The 25,273-nt window shown below is 50.1% G+C and overlaps 9 protein-coding genes across 9 annotated transcripts; 5 read left to right on the forward strand and 4 right to left on the reverse strand.

The window, feature by feature from the left end:
* Positions 1–3,299: 3,299 nt before the first annotated feature.
* On the forward strand, positions 3,300–4,121 carry HER10_EVM0004942 (uncharacterized protein; the record flags this gene model as incomplete). The annotated part of the gene is made up of 1 exon (XM_035474568.1): positions 3,300–4,121. The coding sequence occupies one exon, from the start codon at positions 3,300–3,302 to the stop codon at positions 4,119–4,121; it is 822 nt and encodes a 273-aa protein (XP_035329281.1).
* Positions 4,122–4,429: 308 nt separating this feature from the next.
* HER10_EVM0002819 (uncharacterized protein) lies at positions 4,430–5,421 on the reverse strand (the record flags this gene model as incomplete). The annotated part of the gene is made up of 3 exons (XM_035472513.1): positions 4,430–4,809; positions 4,881–5,062; positions 5,138–5,421. The coding sequence occupies 3 exons, from the start codon at positions 5,419–5,421 to the stop codon at positions 4,430–4,432; spliced, it is 846 nt and encodes a 281-aa protein (XP_035329022.1).
* A 666-nt stretch (positions 5,422–6,087) lies between these two features.
* On the forward strand, positions 6,088–6,999 carry HER10_EVM0006806 (uncharacterized protein; the record flags this gene model as incomplete). The annotated part of the gene is made up of 2 exons (XM_035476381.1): positions 6,088–6,598; positions 6,644–6,999. The coding sequence occupies 2 exons, from the start codon at positions 6,088–6,090 to the stop codon at positions 6,997–6,999; spliced, it is 867 nt and encodes a 288-aa protein (XP_035329528.1).
* A 303-nt stretch (positions 7,000–7,302) lies between these two features.
* HER10_EVM0005319 (uncharacterized protein) lies at positions 7,303–8,489 on the reverse strand (the record flags this gene model as incomplete). The annotated part of the gene is made up of 2 exons (XM_035474940.1): positions 7,303–8,026; positions 8,146–8,489. The coding sequence occupies 2 exons, from the start codon at positions 8,487–8,489 to the stop codon at positions 7,303–7,305; spliced, it is 1,068 nt and encodes a 355-aa protein (XP_035329333.1).
* Positions 8,490–9,578: 1,089 nt separating this feature from the next.
* Positions 9,579–12,192, forward strand: HER10_EVM0001922 (uncharacterized protein; the record flags this gene model as incomplete). The annotated part of the gene is made up of 4 exons (XM_035471654.1): positions 9,579–9,697; positions 9,759–9,921; positions 9,989–10,101; positions 12,048–12,192. The coding sequence occupies 4 exons, from the start codon at positions 9,579–9,581 to the stop codon at positions 12,190–12,192; spliced, it is 540 nt and encodes a 179-aa protein (XP_035328923.1).
* Positions 12,193–13,220: 1,028 nt separating this feature from the next.
* On the forward strand, positions 13,221–14,892 carry HER10_EVM0007361 (monooxygenase; the record flags this gene model as incomplete). The annotated part of the gene is made up of 6 exons (XM_035476920.1): positions 13,221–13,289; positions 13,365–13,389; positions 13,449–13,995; positions 14,053–14,116; positions 14,166–14,512; positions 14,571–14,892. The coding sequence occupies 6 exons, from the start codon at positions 13,221–13,223 to the stop codon at positions 14,890–14,892; spliced, it is 1,374 nt and encodes a 457-aa protein (XP_035329598.1).
* Positions 14,893–14,988: 96 nt separating this feature from the next.
* On the reverse strand, positions 14,989–16,541 carry HER10_EVM0005471 (uncharacterized protein; the record flags this gene model as incomplete). Its single annotated transcript, XM_035475086.1, has 7 exons — positions 14,989–15,436; positions 15,497–15,760; positions 15,819–15,915; positions 15,983–16,073; positions 16,138–16,205; positions 16,273–16,309; positions 16,368–16,541. The coding sequence occupies 7 exons, from the start codon at positions 16,539–16,541 to the stop codon at positions 14,989–14,991; spliced, it is 1,179 nt and encodes a 392-aa protein (XP_035329355.1).
* Positions 16,542–21,041: 4,500 nt separating this feature from the next.
* HER10_EVM0009208 (uncharacterized protein) lies at positions 21,042–22,585 on the forward strand (the record flags this gene model as incomplete). The annotated part of the gene is made up of 7 exons (XM_035478702.1): positions 21,042–21,326; positions 21,390–21,403; positions 21,458–21,649; positions 21,689–21,747; positions 21,824–22,035; positions 22,144–22,234; positions 22,392–22,585. 7 exons carry the CDS (start codon positions 21,042–21,044, stop codon positions 22,583–22,585), a joined length of 1,047 nt encoding a protein of 348 aa, XP_035329830.1.
* Positions 22,586–23,157: 572 nt separating this feature from the next.
* Positions 23,158–24,803, reverse strand: HER10_EVM0011704 (uncharacterized protein; the record flags this gene model as incomplete). Its single annotated transcript, XM_035481127.1, has 5 exons — positions 24,522–24,803; positions 24,368–24,463; positions 24,269–24,305; positions 23,738–24,209; positions 23,158–23,668 (listed from the first exon to the last, which is right to left on the reverse strand). The coding sequence occupies exons 1-5, from the start codon at positions 24,627–24,629 to the stop codon at positions 23,158–23,160; spliced, it is 1,224 nt and encodes a 407-aa protein (XP_035330125.1). The 5' UTR covers positions 24,630–24,803.
* Between the last annotated feature and the right edge of the window lie 470 nt (positions 24,804–25,273).

Raw genomic sequence — 25,273 nt, forward strand, 5'->3', positions numbered from 1 at the left:
CCCGCATTCCTGTCAGCCTGGGCTAGCGAAGCTCAGCTCGTTTAACCTTGTTTCTCTAGCTTCCCTAGCTTATTAGCTCCTGCGAGTAAGCGAAGTGAAGCTCTGAAGCTAATGCCGATTCAAGGTCCAGATCGTCAACACGTATCGACTGCTTACTCTGACTCGGGCACGAGATGCCCCGCTCAGAACTACATGACTGGTAAGAGGCATATTAACAACGCATTCAAGGGTGCGATCGTACATGCACAGTACTACATAGTACAAACATTTCAAGCGGCACAGTTTTTTGGCCAGCGAAGTAAGGTCCTGTCAGATCTTTCACGCCCTAACGGCGACTGGCGCGGTGCGGCTGAGTCAAATTTGACGACTGTGACGAATGGAGTTGAGGGGATCCTCAAGAGAGGCGTTCGCTAGTCCCAGAGTCGCAGTTGGACCCTTGTGTAAGTTGTGTTGTGGCTTGAGGTTGCTTTTGAGTTGGCGGCTTGGCATTCCTGGGTTCTAAGCATCGCTTGCGGGTTTTTGCGAGATTGGCAGGTTGGGGTCAAGCAGGCTGTGAGAATGGAACGTCAGAATCGTTGCCTGTCAAGCCACTACCTAGATAGTAATTTGCTGGTATACAAGGACTACCATTCGATCTTTCATGGCTCCTGGGTATCATCAATCGACTCTGAAATTCCACTAAATGACTATTCAAAGTGAACTGATGTCCTATGTGTTGGCATTGTGATGGTGTCGTCGAATATCGAGTGAGCCCGCCATATGTGGTAAAGGTTTCTCGGTTGAACGGGATTCCTGCCGTCTGACGGATCTGAATCGTGAGCAAATTTCAGTAGGTACCTAAGTGTGCATTGTTTCGGGTGTAGGCTTTCGGCAAGACGTCCTCTTATGAACAACATTGATGCACCCCAACCGTCAACATTGTGACATGGGTGGATTGAGTTGGGTGCGCACAAGCGGTGGACGGCGATGTTGTAAGTCGAGGGGATGAGGGGCTGACATAAGTGGCGTTTTTTTATCTGACAGGGTCGCAAAAAGACACAAAAGGCAAAAATTGGAGACTCCGCTTTTCCGGGAACCCCAATGCACAGAATCTGATGCTCAGACGCGCAAAGTCTGGCAAAACCTGGCAACTCAGACCTGACAACATTAATCACCAGATATCGTTGCCAAAAACAAAAGTTATCGACGTTGGCCTGATTCGAACAGACGCTCCCGAAGGAACAAGATTTCTAGTCTTGCGCATTAGACCACTCTGCCACAACGCCGGAGTGTAGTTGAACCCGCTTTGAGGCGGGGATGGTGGAAACCGGCTTGCTGTCCTTCATGATCCCAGGTGGGACGTGGCGAAGGTACATGCCTGAGGAGTTGCCCGCGTCAGGTGTGGATATTGGATGAGATGTCACTAGCTCATAAGTTGCGAGGTGCTGAGAAGAAATTTGCCCTGAGCAGGCGTTTCTTAACGTGTTGTTGCCTTACATCCTATTGCACTTGAGCGTTGTGCTTGAAATCTTCTAAAGTCTTCTTCAAACTATGTCTCTACCAACCTCAGGCCCCCCACAGCTTCGGGGTCGAAGTCCGTGATCTCATGTTAGAAGCAAACTCGCGTGCTTGCTTCCTAGACGCGAGAGGTAACCGCTGTTCTCCTCGCCAAGTAGAGCATCTCGAACCGTTGGCGAATGCGAACTTGCCGACTGTCCGGCGCCAAGGTTATCAGGATCCTCGGAAACTCTGCACTCGCTGGCGGTACCAGAAAAATTGTGCAAGATGACACGAGGTCGAGACTGCCCCTGACCCTGAGCCGATCAGACGAACGGGGTCACCCAAATTTTTGGAGAGGGGAAGTCCAGCCGGCGGGGCTGCATGGAGCATTTGGGGTCTGAAATCTTTTAAACGCCTGAACCCATGTCATTTCCGGTAGCTGGCTGTCGTCCGTTCTTATTCTAAATGCATCCTGGCATGAGCTTCGGAAAGTTGATGTAATCAGGAACAGCGCTGTAGTCTTTGTGAGCTGTGGGCAACTCCGCTTGTTCTTGCTATTTTTAACCTTATTCTTACGTTTACTCAATACCAGGCGAGCGCCTCGGTCTCTCATTGACTGGGGCTGTCTGATTGAGATACCCAGTGCAGATCTGAGATCACGTTCAGACATTGAAGAACTCCTGTTTGCCAAGGCCTGGCATGGCGTGAAGGGCCAAGGCTTGCTGTCGCTACATCTTGCGAACAATACTTGCATGCGATAGTGGTTGATATCCTGCCAAGCCCAACGCCGATTAGACTTCGCGGTGGTCTTACTTTCGTCACATCAGACCGTACCGCCGGGTTCATCAGGAAGATAAGTTGACCTGATGCCAAATACTTGGCATGAAATGATGTCCCTTTCGGACAGCTGAGCGGAAAGCTATCCAACAGGCGATCTTGGCGGGGTAATAACCCATATCGTCCGGTAAAAAGTTGCAGTCCCAAGTTGACCGTGTAACCCGATACGACGGTAAAACTCCTTATATTTCGTGCGTGAGCCCAGCAAGTCATCGCACGGCTCATCACCTCTCACTTGTTGCGCTGCCAAGTTTGTCTGCGCCGTCATAGCCGTTCCCACTTGCAGGATCACTCCTAAAGTCTGTTTGGCTCTCTACCGAACTGCGAAGTTCTCTCTCGAAATAGATTCAGCTATAAGCTACGGAGTGCTACAGGCAAGAAATAGGGAGAAGATCGGATTTCTCTTGTCGTGAGACTATTCCCGCCTTGCGTCCATGAAACGGTCAAAATATGGGTCTCCATACCGGTTTCATTGGCTGCACATCACGGATGATGCGCGACCAGGCCTTACCCCAGACAACCCGAAACGGCTTGCCTGTCAGACACCTTGACTTGTAGTGTGTCGCTAAATCCTGCCAACCAACCTCGTCGTATTAATAGAATAGCCCGGGTCTGATTGCTAAAATCAGCCTCTTGAGAGGTCAACCACGATGCGTCCGATGGTTGTCCATTAGGTGATGGAAGTTTGGACAGGTGCTAATCTTGGCTCAAACATGGCCTCACCAACTCCTCCCATATGCCTCAATGAGACGGAGCTGTCACAACACAATGGCGTCTTGGCTAAGGTTTAGATGGTGGACTACGGACGACTTAGATATATAAGGTAGTGCGAAAGCTCTCTCAAAGTTAGTTTCGAGTAGAAAGTCTTCAGCCTCCAACGCGTCTTCCCTTTTGAGTTTATCTATCAAATTCGGTCGTGCGCTGGTTCGCCGGCATATCATAATCATTCAATTCGATACAAAGCCTATTTCCACGATACCATTATGACGTTCGAATCTCTCCTGCCACTGAGGCTATTTAGCCCTGCCTTCTTCTATTCGATCCTTCTCTTCTGTTCCATCGCCATACTTATCAAGGCTGAAGATCCCACCTCTTCACCAGCTCAGCAAAGCGCACCCTTCGTAGACCAGGCCACAGGCCTGGCTATGGAGCGCTTCTTCGGAGCCCGTACCTCGTTCGCCTTTGCGATGGCTCTGCCAGAAACGACTTCATCATCTTTCATCGGCCAATTGTCATTCCCGCTCGTCAACGGTGCTGGATGGGGCGCGATGGGCTTGACTGGCGACATGGAAGGAAACTTCTTCTTGGCGGCATGGCCGGATGGCAATGGTGGTGTCATGGCTACATTCCGCCAAGGAACCAACGAGGACAACCCACCCGAAGTCAAGGGCAACTTCGCCGTCCGGCCGATTGCCGAGGGCGTCTCCGTTAACGCAACGTCTCTGACCTATACTTTTCTCTGCGAAAACTGCCTAGATGCGACTTTGGGACTCGGCCCGGAGGCCACGAGTGCCAACGCCGTTATGGGATGGGCTCTGTCAGAGAAGGCCGTAAGAAACCCCGGAAACCCTGGGGCAACTTTGGGATTCCACGAGAGAGGATTCGGTCCATTTACTGCGCGGCTAGGCAACGCAAAGTCTGCACAGTTTGATGCTGTAGCTGCCACCGCTGGGCAGCCCGTTGCTGGCTCAAGTAGAGCCGTTGCGGTGACCCCCAATGCGTTCCGAGAGGGGGAGGGTGGAGATGACGATAAGAAGAAAGGGGGTGGAAAGGGTGGTGATGATGACGACGACGATGATGATTAGGCAATTGGTTCGCTACCAACTCTAAATAAGATCTGTTATGGATTGGTCTTCACAAAATGGGTGCTATCCAAAACGTGCAAAACGCTCACAGATTTCGGCTCTCCTTCCCTGACCGGGGTTGCCGGGTGCCTCCTGTTCTCCTCTATCATAGAGCCTCCCTAGCAATAACGACACGTGCGTTGCGCAGGATTGCATCTGGTTTGTTTCCAAGGTACCTTAGATTACTGAGCTGACTTAGGTATATCACAAATCTCAGAATGCGTCTTGACCCTTCATGCGAATGCCCCTATTCCCACCCATGCGCAGATCTATAGTAAAGTACCCGAAGAAATCTCATTCCAGTCATCCACAAGTTGAATTGTGTCAGCACACTTTTTCGTCAGTTGAGAAACCGCGTCCGGCCCAAGGGCCAGGCTGATAGGCAAGGGTCGTCCCTGGGCACTTCCTCTGGATTCGACCACATCAATGATGCGAGCAACTCCCTTGGCGGGATCTCCAGGTTGCTGCTGATGAGCTCCTTTAAACTGGGCATAGAGCGGATCAACAATAGGTTTGTAGTCCGGAATCTTCGTGTCAACGTAGACAGTGTTATGGGCGTTGAGCAGCTCGGTGCGGGAGAAACCTGGCTCTACAAGAAGCGTCTTGAGCCCCAATGGTGCAACCTCAAGATTAAGGGTCTCGACAGCACCTGGTTCCAGGAGTTATTAGTCAAAAAGTCTTCTCAGCCCAATTCTTTCTTTCGAGGACCCGAGGAAATACCTCTCAGGGCGCTCTTAGAAGCGCAATACGCCCCTAGGGTAGGAATACCTCCCCAGGCGGCGGTCGAACCTATGAAGACAAACGTCCCAGATTTGCGTGCTCGGAAATGAGGTAAGAATGCTCGAGTGACACCAAGTGGTCCAAATAGGTGAGTCTGAAAGACTTTGTTCCAGTCTTCCTGGCTGACATTGCAAGAGTTAAGTGCATGTATTTTCAATAAGAAGGGCGAAGAAATGGATCAAGTGAAAGAAACTAACCTGTCGTCCTCGATAGTTCCAAAGTGGGAGTAGCCTGCGTTATTAACTAGCACATCAACACCACCATAGATGCTAAGGCTGTCCTGAGCTAGCTTGTCGAACTCGGCTTGGTTGGCAAGGAGGTCCAGTTTAAGCACAGCCGCGCCAGCTTCACGAAAGTGGGCTATCTTGGAAGTGTCGCGAGCTGTAGCGATGACCTTGTCTCCTTTGGCGAGGAGTGCCTTGACGAACTCGGCGCCAAAGCCTGAGGTGCTTCCTGTAATGAGCCAAACAAGAGGAGCCATGGTGAATCGGTTATTGTGTATGAATACTGTGCTGTCAGGCCTGCGTATGAATGTGAAGACACGATTCAACGAAGGGACTGGCAGTTGTGGGATATTATAAGATGAGCTGGGCCTAAGGGATTTGAAATCAAGAGAGCGTGCGGCCTTTGCTCAACAAGGTAGACTTCGTCCAGTCAGCGGACTTTGAGAAGAGATTGCGGACATATCGGAAGTAAGGTGCATTACAGACAAAGAGTGTTAACCTCACAAAGTTATCATGCGAGGACAATGCCGATGTTTCGCCTTGTGTCGTCATGTCATGTGGAGGTCCGGAATTCTGATAACTCTCTCGACCGGACGCTAAGCCCCCTTTCGAAAGCTATGGGCCTGGCAAAGTCAACTTCCTAATCCATCATCAAAGCCAAGATCCGAACTGCATTCTTGGCAACATGCTCATCTATGGCGACAACAGTATAGGCGACGTATGTTGTTATTTTGGCGGCAACACAGTAGTATCTCAGCCACCTAGACTGCGTGAGCATTGGTCTTGGCCAATCTGCGAGAAAAAGTACTTAAGACTGACGACAAGCTGAACCTCAGATGGACTTTGGATCACTCAAGACATAGCAGCTCTAAAAGATCCCTTCCATTACTCAAATCATACACTGCACCTACACAACCTCAATCATGTCTCTGATCAGCATCGCCAAAGGCAGCCTCCAGTTAGCTGGCCTGCTCCACCGCCCGGAGAACGCTTCATCTTTGGCTCCAGGTCTCGTCGTTGTTCACCCTGGCGGGGGCGTTAAGGAACAGACTGCCAACCTTTATGCTCAGCGCATGTCTCAACAGGGATTCGTCTCTGTTGCCTTTGACGCACTCTACCAAGGACAATCCGAGGGGAGCCCGCACTACCTGGAAGACCCAGGCTCTAGGGTCTCGGATGTATCCTCTGTTGTGGACTACCTACAGACCCTAGACTACGTTGATCCTGACGCGATCACAGTTCTCGGGATCTGCGCGGGCGGCGGGTACGGAATCGCCGCGGCAGCCACTGACCACCGAATCAAGGCGGTAGCCGCAATCAGCCTGGTCAACATTGGCGACACGAATCGCCAGGGCTGGCTAAACACTCTGAACACTTCGGATGCTTACGCTACGGTCGAGTCCGCGGCGGAAGTCATTCAAGACATCGCCGGGGGTAGCAACATTACCTACCTCCAATACGTTCCCGACCCTCCCCAAGCCGACACACCCCCTGACCTGGTCGACGCATGGGACTATTACCGCACACCTCGCGGCTTTTACAACACGTCCGAGAACCGTATGCACCCCGCTTCTGTCCCTCTTATTTATCGTTTCGACTCTTGGCACCTCGCAGACCAATTTCTTTCTCAACCAACGATCTTGATTGCCGGGGAGGACGCCGATAGTCGTTGGGGCACTGATGACATCTACGAGAAGATCAAGGATTCCAATCCGAACGCAGTGAAGATTTTGGTACCTGGTGGACGCCACATGGATTTCTATGACCGGGAGCTGTACGTTGCGCCCTCGGTTGCTAATGTGACGGACTTTTTCAAAACACACCTCAATCTTTGAGGAAGGTGTAAACATGTATCAAGAGACACGGCAAGATTTGACCAATCCAGAAGTTTCACAATGTGGCAAGCTAGGGGTACATTTACTTCAATAGTCGTATCTCCTCGACCTTTAGGCTTCAGCCTGGAGACTTCTGAATCAAAAGCTCTTCAATCCAATTTTCGAACTGAATCGTAAAAGTAAACAAGACCGCACGTGAGCCTTTCCGACGCACCAATGATCAGAAACGGGAGAGACTCCCATTTTATGGGGCATATGATGAATTTTCACAACGATGGTAGCACACTGATAGCCTAGACCACATCAAACCCGTCCTAGTGAGATGGCTGTCTTACTATTCTTCCTGGTAATATATCGCCTGAAAACTTCCGTTCCTCCGCTATCATGAAGACTTTCTATCCACATTACTTGGCGCAGACTGGCTTTCGCCTCAAGCCACAAGGTACCAAGACTGGTCTGTATTAGAGGGTAGAGAATTTCTGACAACCACTCTTGATCTCGATTTTGGAATATTGAGATGGCGCCTACCATCAAGGCCCAGGCGAACAAGAAGGTTTCTTCGGCTGTGGTGGGTGAAAAGGCCAGACAAGCCTCTTGGAACTGAACGGCCAGAAGAGGATATTCAGTTTTCAGGCCGGGAAAACTCCAGAAAACAGTAGTCAAGTAGGCGTGAAGTGAAAGTCTGAGAACTTCCACTAACGGATTTCTAGCATCGTCATAAAAGTCAAGGACGAGTAGTTGTGACTGGATAGATGTTAAGAACTTCTCCAAAGTCATGTCCGCCAGTTTTTCACCTGTCTCGTGACTTGTGTTGATCATCTGTGAAAGAATCTGGACATTCTTCACGCAGATGTACAGCTGTCGGTCAAGGCCATAAATCAGGTCGCGCGAGCGGGGAAAGCAACTCTGATCGATTGACCAGTGCTCAAAATCACGGACCTGACTGGAAAAATTACAAGCAGAAGATGAAATGCCTTGGCAGTATACTGGCTTACATCCGGTACACATGCTGTAAATCAAATCCGCTCTTCATTCGGGATTGTTAGTACATATAATTCGCTGCCGTTTCAAGGAGAAGGAAGGCAGGACGGAACGCTGGATGCTTACCGGCGGATCTTTTCCTGGAGGAGAGGCTTTTCTTCGTACGACTTCAGGCCCCCACGAAGATCGATGATTTTTTTTAGCCCCATCATATGCATGTGGGCGCTCTCCATATCTCCAAAGCACTCCGTGATAAAGAGCATGAACATGACCACCGTCGTTGTGGAGTCAGTCAAGGCAGTCTGTGGGTCGCTGAGCTGTTTATTGAGTTCGCTGACAGTTCGATATGAGTGATATTTCGTTCTTTCGCTCTTCCGCCCTGCCAGATCATCGAAGAAGAACGAGGTGGTGTACAGGATGGCGTGGAGATAGGCTAGATCGAGCTGGGTCCAATGGAACCAGTAAATGTCGGTGGGATCGGAAGCAGAGTACTTGGCGATTGGGTACATATTGGTTTTCAAATAGGTGAAATCTGAGGATTGCGTTAGTGCACATAGCACTGGGATGAGTTGCGTGAGACTCACAAGTACAGAGGAGGTTGCGAGCACTAACGTCGATTTCTTCGGGGAAACTAACAAAAGCAAAGATGCTAGCTGGGGGAGGAGATGGCAGAGGCCGTTGTATGCCGGTAACGTCGCCATCATTGAGCAGCTCGTATCCGGCTTCATCTTCCTGGAGGCCGCCATCAAGGCCATTCGTTGTGGATGGAAGCCCCATGATGACTGGGGAGATATGCCGCATTTGCAATCTTGGTTGCGTCCGCTTCCGAGTATTCTTGCCCCTCATGACATGGCTTCTTATGAGCTTTCGGTGTCTGTCTGTCGGCAAGTCGCTTGCCGTGGTGACGACAAAAGCGAGTCCCTTTGCTACTTGTCCCCATGTCAGCCACCCAACTCGCATGTTCATGACGCTTGTGATCGTTCAATGCTCGCGTGCAAGAATTTACCGGTTTGTGTAGTTTTCCCAGTACTAGCCATGACTCTCTGAGTATAGTGACGGCACGGACTTTTGGTCGATGTCTTCATTAGGAAAACAACTGGAAATCAGAAGTTGTTGACGGGAAGTCCAACCTAATTCCGTCAGAACTATGCGGACATTAAGAGCTTCCGCTCGAAGCACTGACCCGCTTGCCAAGACTTGATTGTTTCCCTAATTCGATCTAGCGCGGTCTGTCTCATGGTTTGAACTTAGTCTCAGTTCCATCCACTTACCCGGCGTCCTCACCACGCATCACCGAGCACGTAGTCGGTTTCGGTCTGACACAAATCTCCATGGAGCAACTCGAGCAAAGTAAACGATGGACAAAGAGAAAGAGGGAGAATTCAATCTCGTCATCTAGGCCGTCCGTGGAAAAGCGAAACTTAAACACAGAGATTGAGCCAAGGCAGTCAATCTACTTGGCTTTGCAAGGAAACGATGAGACTTCATTCCCTCAATATCACCATTGATGCCGCTGGAGTGAGTATAAGAACATAATTATATCCATTGTCGATTTCAATTCTCTGCCGAATCAAATTGATTGTCAATATTCCATCAGAATGCGGTTTCACACCATTTACAGCATTGGCATTGTGCTGCAGGCGGCCTACGCAATTGACATGAGAGACTACGCGCCGTCATGTGGCGTAGAGCCAGAATTCCGGCTTTGGTACAAAGAGTAAGCCAGACCAAGCGTCTCTTCGATCCATACGTGCTGATGAAACGTTGATTCCAATCAGGCTTCTGGGCGCTTTTGAGGACCCTTTCGTAACTGATCGCGCCACCGACTTCTTCGCGCCCGGCGGTGCTTTGATCATTCTCGGAACAAGGAACATTGGCAACAGAGAGATTCTGCGGGCCAGAGGAGCGATGTTGCCCACGGATGGCTCAGTGCAATGGAACGTAGGTTGCTCGGAATTTTCATCTTACAGACAGTGGAATGGAAAGTCGGCTGACATTCTACGCATAGCATTTCCCAAATCGAACCTTCGTATCTTCAGAAACGCCAGCGGATAAGACATTTGAGGTTGCCGGGGTTCCGGAGATAAGCCGCCCGATCGACTCAAGCTGCGCAACTACTTAGTAAGTCAAACCCCCCACTTCCTGGCACCCCCCTGTTTCTGGCACCCACAAAAACGATGGGATCACAACCCAACCTCCTCATTACTATTAACTATTGATCCTCAACCACACCCACTACAATACAACTGCCAGCCTCACTAGGGCATTCAGAGTCGCTGGATTCAGCCGTAATAACCTCCTTTTCACCCGCTTCGATTTGAGCCCGATGGATATCCCTGATGTTCGCAAACTTCGTGTTGGGATCGATCTGAACAGTCTTCCTCTTCCTAACTGCAGCGTTGGTAACTTGAGCTCAGGTGAGCCAGCTGCTGCTGGGCAGCTGCCAGTTGCCAGGCCTGCTCTGTGAAGCCTTTTTTCACCTTCCTGAACAGCAGCCGTTGAGTGCTGGTATCATTGTCGAGTTGGGTGTATAAGTGCAGTTGACCGCTGAGCTCTGCCAGCTTCCTGGGTGTCGACCAGACCACTGCAGAGGAAGCAGAATCCCATGGCTCAACAGGGTAGTTTGTTGACCATTATGGCATCGCTTTTTGCCCCGACTGGTTGGTTTGGGTGTGGTGGGCTTAGCAGAAGGCTCAGGTAATACCATAGGGTTCATCAGGGGCTTAACCATCGCTACAGGGTGTAGACCAGTCCACTTCCAACCACTTCTGATGTTCGAGACTGATAGACCAGCAAGTCGAGCCTTCTGGTAACAGTCCAGGAAGTTCCTTTTACCTATAATGGTAGAGTCGTTCCATTGAGACAAGTAACCGAGCTCCTTCCGATAGGCTGACTTAACAGGGCTGAAGACAGACTGGTCAAGTGGCTGGAGGACATGAGAGGAGTGTGGTGGTAAGAACAGTAAATGGATATTGTTAATATAGCAATTCCACATGAAGTCTGTCGTCGTATGACCCCATGCCCATCCACAATCAACAGTCGAGCCTCGCCCTCAGCCTCGGGCATAGTCTGTGGGATAAACACCTTCTCTAACCATTCAATGGCAGTTAAGTCTGTAGTCCAGCCATTATCTGTTGCTGTAAACTCCCACCCATCGTATGGAACCAGATGTAATGGAAACCACTGTTGTTGGACCGTCTTCTCCTTGAAAATGATAAGAGGACGAAGTGCCCTACCCAAGGCTGAGATACACTCAATGATAGAGACCCATGCCCTCGACCCAGGTTGTTTCTTGCGAACAGACGTCGTCTCAGCCATGCCCAGCACTAACCCATTAGCTCCCTCCCTCGAGGATGCCAGTCTCATCCATATTATATCTGTTGGCTGGTTTGATGTCCTTGATCTCAGGGATAGCAAGGAACTTAAACCAGTTCCTAATGACCTCAGTAGATGCCCCATTAACGCGTCTAGAATCGATGGAACGACTTCTCTGAACCTTAATGATAGGGTTCCTTCTCACGAAGGCATAGATCCAGCCTTTTCCTAATGGTTTGGTATCCCCAGCAGCAGCCAGAACTCGCTCTGCGAATTCCTTCACCTGTTGGTGCGTTGGTGCGAGGCCCAGCGAAGCCTGAATGCGAACCCATTGTGCCAGCTACTCTCCTGGTCAGGAGACAGCCTCTGCCAGTCAGCAAAAGCCACTTTCCTAGTCTGACCACCTTGGAGACGTAGTTGGAGGGTTGATCGTGGTATCCCATACTCCAATGAGGCTCTTTGACTCTTGCCGTTTGAGATGTCCTCGAGAGCCTGACGAAGCTGATCTTCGGTATATTGAGGATATAGAAGAAGGTATGTGCAAAAATGAGCCCATTTGGACTCGAATTGAAAATGTTGTGATAAAAGGAGGTTGGGGGTGGGCATTGCGTTGTGGTGGATTTTCGCGTTTTTGTGGGTGCCAGAAACAGGGGGGTGCCGGGAAGTGGGGGGTTTGACTTAAGTCCTGAGTCCTCTCTCCGGTCGCATTCAATTATTTATACAGACTACTGACAAACTCTGCATCTGTGTAGCTTTCAATCACACTTCACCGTTGCGAAGAACCCGGACACCGGGAAGGCAAATCTCACTCCGCAGGGTGGCAGTCTCATCATCTACGACGGATATTCTATCAACGCTACAAGCGACCCCTGTATTAAAGGGACCAGCAGTCATTGAGTGGGTTTGTTATTTAAGGGATATTGGATTCTGCCACTAGAGACGAAAGATATCTGCTTAATAGCTTGTTTCGTTTGCCGCTCATCGAGACTGTGCTGTGGGTATACTCAAGTCTTGGAAGTAAAGTTAAAGGATCTGTTACTACTCCGTGTCTTGCACGATCGTTCTAAGAAGTAGAAAACCTGAACGTCATAGATTTAGTCCCCTTCGGTTTTTATTATGGGTACTTAGTCAATTAAGATAGTTCGTATTGAGCTCTTTCATAGTCCCAGTTGAGGCCTGGATTTTTCCCTACTCATAGCTGCTATGCTGACTTGAATACCAAATATCGGCGAAGCCGGTGAAAAAAAACCCTGCATCCCTTCTCCGAGGAGCTTGGGATCTGTGTGAGGTCGCCGACAAAGTGCTGAAGGACATCGGCAGGCCCAACCCCGGCTACTTACATCCACCTTCGATGCTGAAAATTTCGAAACCTACCGTCTACGTGCAAATTGCTAGTTTTGAGCTGGTTAGAATGAATGAATAGCATGAACTCAGCTTTACTTTTGTGTAGTATACAGAGAGATTGAAAGGTGTCACCAAGCTGTTGTAGACAGATATCTGGAGATAGAAGAATTGGAGAAATGAAAACACGGCAAATAATCCTGGGGCATAAGAGGTCTGGGAAAAATAATTCTGGCTAGTGGAGCTAGTCCCGGGCTTTTGTAAAACTGCGAAGAAGCCTGCGACAACAGCGTATCCCACCGGGAGGTGACTGCAATGGAGCTCCGCTACGACTCGTAATGCCAACCTACAAATACTCTTGCGTCTCAAAAGAGCCCATGGAAATGCCGTCCATAGTGGTTGGTATATGCATGGGTCATTCGCGGGGTCGGGATGTAACGCAAGTCCGTCGAGACCATCCCACTGTATTATAACGGAATAGACTTGATTCTTCGCAAAGTATAAAGCTCAAGATTTGAAAACGTCCCTTACCGAATATCTCTGTACCTTTCCAGTTCTATTTTGAAGTAAGTTCCATTGATAAAATGCCCGACTGTGGTTCAATCGTGGACGGGGTCGTGCGATATCCTCCCTCTGGAATCAATGTCGTCATTGTTGGTGCAGGCCTGGGAGGCTTGCAGGCAGCCGTCGAGTGTTGGAGGAAGGGGCATGAGGTTCAGATACTTGAGAAAGGCGAGGCGATCTCCGAGGCCGGTAAGTCATCGCCTTCAAACATCCTTTCCCGTGATATTCAATCGATTAATGCTGCCCAGGCGATGTTATCAGACTCGGGCCTAACAGCTATGCCACCTTGAAGGAGTATCCGAAGATGCTCCAGGAATGGGACCAGTTCGCCTTTGACCCCGAGTCGTGCTTCTGTCACCGCGACGGGCGATTCGCCGTTTCAAAGACCGAATTCGAGCATCATCTGCCGGGAGTTGCTACACATGTGATTTGGCCCATCAGAGCCAAGCCAATTGTCAGCCGACGAGATCTTGCCATGATGTTCCTTGGCCAATGTAAGCGATTGGGAATTCCTGTGACATATGGTGTAGACATCACCCGTTACTCGGAAGATGAGGGGGGTACCGCCACCGCCCACGCCAAAGATGGCCGCAGCTTCACCGGAGATGTTGTGATCGCGGCAGATGGCATCGGTTCCAAGAGCTGCAGTGTGACTCTGGGCAAGCCGGTTCGCGCCGTGAGCACAGGTTATTGTGCTGATCGTGTCATGTACTCGACCGACCACATAAAAGATGCCCCTGCTCTGCAGAAATCGATTACCGAACTCCAACGACCTCAGCTACGCATGTATACAGCGTAAGTTCTGTGTCAAGCTACTTATTTGAACCAAAGGTTTGGCTAACAGAAGACCAGACCTGACATGTACATCGTCTTCCTCCTCTCAAAGACTCACATTTTTCTCGGCATCACACACAAGGTAGGTGTGATTACGCATCCTTTATCACGACCTAACACGGATAATCCAGGATGATGGCACGGCTGTGGAATCCTGGTCATCGACCGTGACCCCCGCGCAGACGGCGGACGTGATGCCCGACAAGGAGGGCTGGGACCCCGTTCTCATGGAGGCGATTCACAGCACCCCACCCAACACTGTTGTGCGATGGAAGCTGTGCTGTCGTAATACCCAACCAAAGTGGTACTCTGATGGCGGTCACATCATTCAGCTTGGTGACGCAGCCCACAGCTTCATCCCATCATCTGGAAACGGGGCATCCATGGCCCTTGAGGACGCCATGTCGCTTCCCGAATGCTTGAGGTTGGGAGGTAAAGATCAAATAGCCCTTTCAGTTCGAGCTCACCAGCTACTCAGGTATGTCTGCATGCTTTCGTGTCATGTTCTTCCTCCTCTTTTAATCACATTTCCCTAGATATGAACGTACTTCGCTTCTGCAACACAACGGTTTTGTCAACAGGCGTCAGGTCCACCGTGACATGAACGAGATTCTGAAAGATGAAAGGCAGCCCATGCTCCTCGGGAAATGGGTCTGGACTCACCATGCTGAAAAGTATGCCACAGAGAACTTTGAAAAGGCGTATTCGGCAGTCAAACTCGACAAGCCATTTGCAAACACCAATTTGCCTGTGGGTCACGAAATGCAACCTTGGAGTATCGAAGATGAGGAGGAGAAGGAGAGGTCTGGGGTTTTTATTGAAGACTTAAAGAACACTGGTGACTGGGGCTTGGCATGAGGTACCTACTTCAAGAGCAAGGTTTGTGGCTTTATGAACAGATAGGAAAAAAGAGCGAAAGTTTTCAGTCTCGGCTCTATGTGTTGCCCAAAGTTTTCAAATCGCTAACCAACTCTTGAACCCCTTGTCCAAGGTGTGAGCCACAGGCTTACCCATCCCAGGCGCATTGTCCACTCGAACTTCCACATCAACTTGTTTGTGGATGCCCGAAGTCCTGTTGTCCATCTTATCCAACTCTACATCTTTATCTGCGTTTGAAATAATGCCCCTCTCGCTGTGACTGTCGGTGGCATCGAAGCCGCTTCCGTTGCGCACGTGGCCTCTGCTACGAGCAGGACCAGCCCAAGCCCTTGATCTCGACCTTGAGGCACCACCGCAAGTGTCCGTGTGTCCTTCTTTACCGTAGCTCTGGAGCTTACTTCGAAAGCCGAATTTATAGGAGATAATTCGAACGAGAGGTTGTAATGCGGGAAACGAGGCAACCCAAAGACCAATGTGGCCTTCCAGATCAGTCCAGACGCCTATAGTCGACATGTTGAAGGTACTGTTTCAGGAAGTCGTCAGCTATTGTTTGCAAAAATGCATTGGGTATCGTGATACTTACGGGTCGGCCAAGAAGAGTAGTGTTTTCAACATCACGAGGCGGATACAACCTGTGACAATTACAAAGAGGCCCACGCTGAACACTAAGATGACTTGGAAGGCTCGTTGAGAGAAGATCATCTTGGTGTAAACCACCCATATAGGCAATCCCATCAGAGAGATATCCAGAATCAGTCCAATCACTTGATGAACTACCATCATTGTATTCTCGGCTTCTGGTAGAACGCAATTGAGCCCAGGTAAAAAGGGAGGTTTCCAGATATCGCTAAAAGAAGAGCTGTCAATAAAAGCCATGGATCGACGGAACTCCTTTGGTCACATACGCTATTGGGCTGCACTCGGTGAGGCGATAGAAAAAGCATCCAACAGTCTGTGACACCACAAAGAAGCCGGTAATGTAGACAAGTATCAGGTAGGTCCCTAGAGTAGGTAGCACTGTTAGTCAGAATCAATGGATGATTCGGGACTGTCAAAGGCGACAGCTTACTATCCTGACTCAGTCGAGGAAGAAAAGCCACAATTGACAGTCGCATCATTCCGGTTCCAACGAAATAGATTAGTGTTTGTGTTGTTAGAGACTTGATGAGGCCGGTCAGTAGAAGCTTCCTTACGTTAGCAAGAAAAGAATGAGCGCAACTTCACCTCAAACCATGTTGCAAGTAAAGACTTTGGGACATATTCGATATGTGCACCGCTGCCAAACTGAACAACTACGCATGAGAAATTGCAGTCAGTGGGTCAACCAATCTCCAAAACGAATGTGAAGCAGAAACGCACGTCTAATATCCATTGCGGACAACGCGGTTACCAGTCCCTTTTGATCTTCATTAGCACAGCCCTATGATACTAAATCCTGTTATTTGACGACTTACGAAGGCTACAAAGGCAAGCAAATCGTCAGGCCCCAAGGCCTTTGACATGAAGGCTCTGACATAGAGCCTGAGACCAACTACGACTGTTGTACACATGATCAGGGCAATGTTAAGGTGTAGGGTCTTATCACCAGCGTATCCTGGAGAGTCCATGAAGTGGACTTTACCGTCCATTGCAATCGTGAGTGTCCTTCGGCGTGATGATTGATACAGGAAGTTGGGCGGGAAATAGTATGGAAAGAGAGAAAGAATATGCTCGAAGGTTCAGTAATACGCCAGCCAGTTGGCAAGAGTAAATTTTCGACTGGCGAGATGGACTTCTGACAGAGAAATCGCAAAGAAAGACCAGTCACGGGCTTTGCCCATATTCAATCGTCCTTCCAGCCGAGGCATCAGTACTTTCACTTTTCACGGCTCGTTATGTTTTCAAAAGACTCGGCGCAAGCCCTTTAGGGGGCTAGCTACTGCGCCGCAGCCATGCGTGGCAAAAGACGTTTGCAGAATTGTCTTGTTCATTCTCTGTTACTGACGCGACACGAATCCTGGCATTCGGTATCAGGATTGGTTCCACCCGTTGTGCATGCAGGAGAGTGGGATGACAGTCGGCATAGTGTTGGTCTCTCTCGCGAAGCAAGATGTATCGAATTTTTGTTCCTTCGCTGGACCAACATACATGTATTTAGTTTCGCAAATGCATACAGGCTCTGCCACCAGTCTCATCATGGTCACAGTCAAGGTGATCTTCAAAAGCCACGATCTAGGAGGAAAACCCTTTTTCATTCGACGAATTGAAGCAGAAGAGAACATTCTAAATAGTCGGACGTGTATACTTACTCTACCAGTTGCATACTACGAGTTCTACGTAGAATTTAGGATCTCATTCTTTCGGTCTTGTGCGAGTTGATAGTCTGAAACACGAAGCTCGCACGCCGGGCATACATTCGCTTCATCAAAGGGTCAGTAGTTGGATCCTACAGGACAAAACATCGTCCTCGGCACGATGTTCGATTTCGTGTGCGGTGTTGTTGGTTTTGGTTCTTGGCATCAGGCCGCTAGTCAGGCCTCCGCTCCGCGTGTTGGTCGAGACCTGGCTCAAAAGAGCGCTTCGCAGCAAGCCACGTCTTGCCAAACGGAGATATGCCTCAGAAGATGAGAAGTTCCCGACTACTGTGGAATTGCTCCGTTCGCATCGGACCGGCCTAGAAGCTTAAAGATAGTGTGATGGAAATAAGTCAAACCCCCCACTTCCCGGCACCCCCCTGTTTCTGGCACCCACAAAAACGATGGGATCACAACCCAACCTCCTCATTACTATTAACTATTGATCCTCAACCACACCCACTACAATACAACTGCCAGCCTCACTAGGGCATTCAGAGTCGCTGGATTCAGCCGTAATAACCTCCTTTTCACCCGCTTCGATTTGAGCCCGATGGATATCCCTGATGTTCGCAAACTTCGTGTTGGGATCGATCTGAACAGTCTTCCTCTTCCTAACTGCAGCGTTGGTAACAGCCCTCAGGTGAGCCAGCTGCTGCTGGGCAGCTGCCAGTTGCCAGGCCTGCTCTGTGAAGCCTTTTTTCACCTTCCTGAACAGCAGCCGTTGAGTGCTGGTATCATTGTCGAGTTGGGTGTATAAGTGCAGTTGACCGCTGAGCTCTGCCAGCTTCCTGGGTGTCGACCAGACCACTGCAGAGGAAGCAGAATCCCATGGCTCAACAGGGTAGTTTGTTGACCATTATGGCATCGCTTTTTGCCCCGACTGGTTGGTTTGGGTGTGGTGGGCTTAGCAGAAGGCTCAGGTAATACCATAGGGTTCATCAGGGCTTAACCATCGCTACAGGGTGTAGACCAGTCCACTTCCAACCACTTCTGATGTTCGAGACTGATAGACCAGCAAGTCGAGCCTTCTGGTAACAGTCCAGGAAGTTCCTTTTACCTATAATGGTAGAGTCGTTCCATTGAGACAAGTAACCGAGCTCCTTCCGATAGGCTGACTTAACAGGGCTGAAGACAGACTGGTCAAGTGGCTGGAGGACATGAGAGGAGTGTGGTGGTAAGAACAGTAAATGGATATTGTTAATATAGCAATTCCACATGAAGTCTGTCGTCGTATGACTCCCATGCCCATCCACAATCAACAGTCGAGCCTCGCCCTCAGCCTCGGGCATAGTCTGTGGGATAAACACCTTCTCTAACCATTCAATGGCAGTTAAGTCTGTAGTCCAGCCATTATCTGTTGCTGTAAACTCCCACCCATCGTATGGAACCAGATGTAATGGAAACCACTGTTGTTGGACCGTCTTCCCTTGAAAATGATAAGAGGACGAAGTGCCCTACCCAAGGCTGAGATACACTCAATGATAGAGACCCATGCCCTCGACCCAGGTTGTTTCTTGCGAACAGACGTCGTCTCAGCCATGCCCAGCACTAACCCATTAGCTCCTGACCCTCGAGGATGCCAGTCTCATCCATATTATATCTGTTGGCTGGTTTGATGTCCTTGATCTCAGGGATAGCAAGGAACTTAAACCAGTTCCTAATGACCTCAGTAGATGCCCCATTAACGCGTCTAGAATCGATGGAACGACTTCTCTGAACCTTAATGATAGGGTTCCTTCTCACGAAGGCATAGATCCAGCCTTTTCCTAATGGTTTGGTATCCCCAGCAGCCAGAACTCGCTCTGCGAATTCCTTCACCTGTTGGTGCGTTGGTGCGAGGCCCAGCGAAGCCTGAATGCGAACCCATTGTGCCAGCTTACTCTCCTGGTCAGGAGACAGCCTCTGCCAGTCAGCAAAAGCCACTTTCCTAGTCTGACCACCTTGGAGACGTAGTTGGAGGGTTGATCGTGGTATCCCATACTCCAATGAGGCTCTCTTTTGACTCTTGCCGTTTGAGATGTCCTCGAGAGCCTGACGAAGCTGATCTTCGGTATATTGAGGCATTAGATATAGAAGAAGGTATGTGCAAAAAATGAGCCCATTTGGACTCGAATTGAAAATGTTGTGATAAAAGGAGGTTGGGGGTGGGCATTGCGTTGTGGTGGATTTTCGCGTTTTTGTGGGTGCCAGAAACAGGGGGGTGCCGGGAAGTGGGGGGTTTGACTTATTCCCTTGTTGCATAGTGTTGGAAGTAGCGAAGCCGGATACTACGTCGCAACTGACAATCAATCTACCATTCTCGCAACGCTGGTTGTGTTCGTCACCTCTTTTGATCCTTGAGGATGAGAGCGCCCTCGAACCTCGTATCATTATGTGGAAATGACACCATACTGACACAAGAGGAAGCTCTGTAGTGAAGTGCAATCAAACGACCCAAGCCGTCGGATTTTGTCGACTGGCAATGATGAATCCTTCCCCTTTCGCCTTTCCCTAGAAGGCCGATTATGCTTTTGCCAACGCTTCATCCAGTTCTTGACTTCGGGGCAATCGACCAGTTCTGCCCCAAGGTCGGGCCAGCATGGACATCACCGCAGGTTTTAGACCATAGAGTAGCGATCAACACGGTTACCAGCCAACTGCTGAGCTTCCACGGCGTCTTGCCCGACCTGGTTCAACAGTAGGCAAAAAGCTGCAAAGACGTAACGTTTCGAGAAGTGAAGTCGCAAGACCGATCCACAAACTTTCTCCCCACGATACGCTGTCTGTGCTGAGGATGTCTGTCTTGGCATAAAGTCAAATTAGCCTCGTTACTTTGAAATGAGGTCCCATCGCCCCATAAGAACGAAGCCCTCAGGACCCCTGGCACGATGTTGGCTGAGGGCTCCAAGCGCCTTCCACGCCTCCAAGGAGAGAAAACTCACTCTCAAGCTGAGCCACCCTTTATCATCACTGGACTTTTCGGCGCCCAGACAAGATGGGCCCAAAAGGATCCAAAGCTCCTCTTCCATATTCTCGAACCCTTGCTGAGAGCTGCGTTGGCCTGATAGCCAGGGCTGGCCTGCTGGGTCCCTGAGTTGTGCCAAATTTGATGTCGCAGCAGTCATCAAAGTCTAAACCACAATCAGGAGTCTTGACCTCCCCACCGCCGTTTACCTGAGGTGAACCTCATTTCTCCAATCTTCTTCAAACTTCCGCAACTCATCTCTCTACCCTTGAAGGGGGCAGTCGATGATAGCTTAAAACTAGTGTGATCGGACACGCCCTCGGTGAGCAGGGTCCCTGGAAAAATCTTGACAGCAAGGGTCGGAAGCGTTGGGAAACAGGCATTAGGAGCGGGTCTTAAGTTAACCTCCACAACATCATCCGATCGAACCATCGACCGTCAGTGACTAACAGAGCCCTAGCCGAAGGATACGCGTTCTTCTGCGGAACATACATCCGGAGGCAGGGCTTCTTGTATTCGAAGACGCATCGCAAATAACCTGCATCTTGATACCAACAGAAAGTCTCGAAGAAGAAAATCAGCCGTTCCAGCATGAGGGGCTGATTGTGCCGCGAAGATGCATCGGGGCAGACGGAAAGCAGTCTGTTCATCTCGTTTCCTCCAGGCAAACTGAAAATGCACTTTGTCCGCAAGCGCGTGCCGACCTTGAAAATATGTTGGTTTCCCTCAAATGTGAACCGATCTGCCTCCAGCGCCTGGCAAAAGTAGGGGCCTAGATCCAGTTCATTCCTGTCTTTCTTCGGATCATGCTAGTGTTTTCATCTCTGAACATCCTCTCTTAACTTATCATGCGGCTCTTCGCGACTGTCGCTCCGGCCATTCTTGGCCTGGCGGGCGTCCATACCGTTACTGGTGCCCCATCAAATCATACCAGCCCCGGGTGCTGTCGGAACCCGCTGATCCGATACGAATGGCGGCAACTATCATTGGAACAGAGGTTAAGCTACATCGATGCTATCAAATGCTTGATGTCCCTGCCGTCGGAAGGCAATGATCTATGGCCTGGTGCGAAAACCCGATATGACGACTTCCAGGGAATGCACATCCATGTCACAGAACAGGTGCACTTCAATGTGAGTTAACCTAATCTGCATGGCAAACTAGCAGGTAGTTTCAGTATACTGATGTTAATGTAGGGGCCTTTCCTCCCGTAAGAGATGACTCCAAACTTATTTCGATCATTTTCTAAATATGTCAACCGCAGCTGGCATCGGTGGATGATATTCCTCTTCGAATCTGAGCTAAGGAACAAATGCTCTTACCAAGGAACACTACCCTACTGGGACTTGAGTCTTGACAATACTGCGGAAAGTTTCGCCAAGTCGCCAATCTTCGACAACATATACGGGTTCGGGGGTAACGGGCCGTATATCGAGGATATCAGTGATGACGAGGAGTTCCCGATCAAGACCCCCACGGAAATTCCGGGAAGGAGTGGAGGAGGGTGCGTCCAGGAGGGTCCATTTGCGAATCTCACGGTTCCCATGGGTCTCGGTGCGTTGTGAATTTCCGCAAACCACAAGGCTTTTGCCCCTGCCTGGCATCTGCTGACTTCACATCCTGGCAATAGGGTCCTCTGTTGAGTCGCAGCCCCATTGCCTGCGTCGAGATTTCAGTCCCACCCTCGTTGCCAGTGCCCTGAGAGACGAAATCATTGACCGTGCGCTCTCTGCGCCGACCTATGGCGAATTCAACTCTCATATCCAAGGCTACAGTTTCGAGTTTGACGGTTTGACTCTCCACGCGGGCATGCATCTTGGCATCGGCGGTGCTGTTGGCGAGGTACGTATGATCAGACGATAATTCTTTCTCATTTTTCGGCCCTTTTTGGTCCTTTACGTTGTAAGGTGTGAAGTTGTGAGATCTGAGGAAGTTAATGGCCAGGACCAGAATGCGGACATGTACTCCTCCCCCGGCGATCCACTCTTCTACTTCGTCCACGGTGCACTGGACAAGATCTGGAACGACTGGCAGCGACGAGGTAAGCATCTTTTTCTGCTCACGAACTTGACTTTTGTTTCAGTGCCACTTGTGAACAGACCAAGACACTTAGACAAGCGGCTAGGCGCCCCGTTTCCCCCAGCATAAGGAAACGTTAAAAGGAGTCGTAGGCTCGATCTTGCTAACGATGGTCATAGACTGGCCCGCGCGCAAAACCGCTATCGGTGGCCCGGACACCATGTTCGCGTACCCGTTCAACTTCTTCGGTGACGTGCCGTACGAGAACATTACGTTGCAGTACCTTCTCAAGTACCCGAACTTTGGACAGGATATCCCCATTAGCGACGTGATGGATATCCACGGTGGTCCGTTTTGCTACGAGTATAAGTAGTTTGAAATATCTACCATACCGTCTCAGTCTAGTGTGTTACAGCGGCGTCTGCACTCTAGTCGCAGCATCCGATTGTGCGAATCCGTCGTACAGCGACCAATAGCCGCCCAAGACTGATGAGCTACATCGGCCGCTATCTTAGTGTGTCGAGTTCAGGTTGAGCCGCCTCTGGTCTGGGAGGAGAATCCGTGCACAAGTTGAGGCGCGGGCTATTGCGGTTTAGGGTCTGGCAGACAAAAGACCAAGACAGCCACGGTGTCGATGTGCTCGGATAAAGTTCCACTACTGAACTAACATCGGAGGCATCCCCATTTGTCCTAGCTTGCGATTTCAAGTCGCTGAAGACGGCAATATTGCGGCGATGTTGACTGAGGAGTTCCCAAGCGACGATTGAATCTCATACCACTGCCAGACTATGTATGGGTGAGGGGATGAGGCACCCATCTTCACACTCCATTGTAAGCTACGACATACATTACGCACTTCGTAGATAATACACGTCTAGAGAATGTTCAATCCGATGCAGATACATCGCCAAGTAATTCATGAAGGTGAAACGGAACTTTTATTAATCATGGTCTTAATCGACTGCGCGATGGGGACGGAACGAGACGATCATGTGATTCCTGGTCGTCCGCTATCCTCTTGAACCCTTCGGAAAATAGCGACATCTCGCTCGGTTTTGTGTGAAGTCCCCTTGATTCGACCTCAACTGTTGTTGACCTCAACGGGGACTCATTAATACACCACCTCTCATTCACCTCGACTCCTCCATACGTCTTGCTCGGTTTTTGTGGTGATGGAAAGTCGCACAGCTCAGCGGTGGCCTCTTCGTCACGGAGACTGCTGAGACGGCGTATCTCCGATGTAATCTCGATCTCTTTGGTGATGAAGATCTGGCCGATGCTACTCTGTAGAGTGGGCCAGAAGACGGGTAACGAGGCGCAAATCGTCGCCAAGTTGATCTCGACAGCAGCGAGGACGATGGGCACGCAGCCGTACCAGCTGGGATCGAGGGTCGGATAAGTGCCCGCTCTCGAGTGTGAAATGCCGATGAGACGGAAGATTCCAAGAACGTTCACACTAGCGAAATCGAGTCAGACGGGAGGTGTTCGCTTTGAGATGAAAGGAAGTTTGAGGCGTGGAACTTACAGAACACCCATGGTGAACAGACCAAGCAGGCCCAAGCGCGACTTCGTCCGAGTTCCAGCCTCCAGGAACAAGGGAATAGGTATCGCAAATACAATGAGGTCCAGTGCAACATTCATTCCGACGTGGCTTTCGAAGCTTTTCGCAAAGATAATGGGGTCGCGGGAGCCAAATGCCCATCGAGTATCCGTAGTCGATGAAAGGTCCCAAAAGGCCGACACGGGAAGGCAGGGGATCCAGGCAATGAAGGAGTAAGCTACACCCCATAGTGCGGTGATGTAAATGACGATAATGGTAACGAATCGAGACTTCGTGTTGCGTTCAAACATTCGTAGATATTGAAACAGTAAGGCCAATTTGATGAGGGCTGTTGCCATTGGGTATGCGCCGTTGCAGACATAAAAGGCTTTGATGAAATTTTGCATGCCGTTAACTCCAAGTAATAGAAAGTGCTTGCCCAGCCCATAATCTGTGGCTGCATCGAAGAGTTAGAGGACCTTTCTTTCGTAGGCGCCATAGAATGAAGACACTTACCCACGCACGTCGCGATAGATAAAAGCAGGCTTGTGAGCTGCGGGAAAAAAATGTTAGAAATTGAGAATAATGCATAAGGGTTACCTGATAGCCACTTACCAAAGATAACACCACGAAGAAGTCATCCCATCCCGGACACCGAGCAATAAACAACCGGACATAGAGTCGAAAGGCACCGCATATCCAGGCGACAAGCTGCGGCAAATGGTTAGAAGCTGACATTGCCTGGATGCGGTTCATGAGCAGCAAATACCAGAAAGGAAACGACCATAGCCAGGACCGCAGGTCGTTGGTTGAGAACCGGCACAGGGTCTTTGAGGTTGTCGGCTTTGCCGAGTAATTCAAGTATGGAGCCGCCCATATTCTACCAGGGTTCTCGAGATCGGGGCCGTTGCCGTTTGCATACTCGGGGGGGAGACTTCGAATTCCGTAGGTCGAAGTCCAGCTCGCGGGTAAATTTCGAATCGGAGTTCTCAGCCGTTGGCCAGCAAGAGTCGGCAGATGATCAAATAAGACAGTTCATTCGAGATTAAATGGAGACAACCTAGAAGGGCTGGAAAGGTAGGACAAGAGCGAAGGGGGGAGAGGCAGCAATGATAAATGGTTCCCAAAGTCAAGCCGTCCGTCGAGCCGTTCTCGAGATGAACCCGACTGGGGGTGTTTGAGTAGCTCCAGAAAGTGGTGCGCGCCACACCCTGCAGTCCGGTACCTCGAGAAAGCCGTCAGCACCAGGGCCCCTGCACACGTGGTATGGGTATTCCGGAAACGGGTTGGGGGACACGGCTAACCAAGTGCCTTTTTGTTGCTGGCGAACTTGTTTCACCTGATGCAGATAGCACTGGCGTTTTGCGTGGACAAAGACGGTCAAGATCGCTCATGGCTGGCATTGGGACGAAGTCCTCAAGGTTCGAGGCTTCCTTGCCACTCACTCTATGGTAAGTTTGTTCAGTGCCTCTCTGCGTAAGTACATGCAGGCGTACATGTGTGTACGAGCTGAGGTGGTCT

This window comes from Colletotrichum scovillei (genome assembly GCF_011075155.1).
Source record: "Colletotrichum scovillei strain TJNH1 chromosome Unknown Contig00009, whole genome shotgun sequence".
Taxonomy (NCBI): domain Eukaryota; kingdom Fungi; phylum Ascomycota; class Sordariomycetes; order Glomerellales; family Glomerellaceae; genus Colletotrichum; species Colletotrichum scovillei.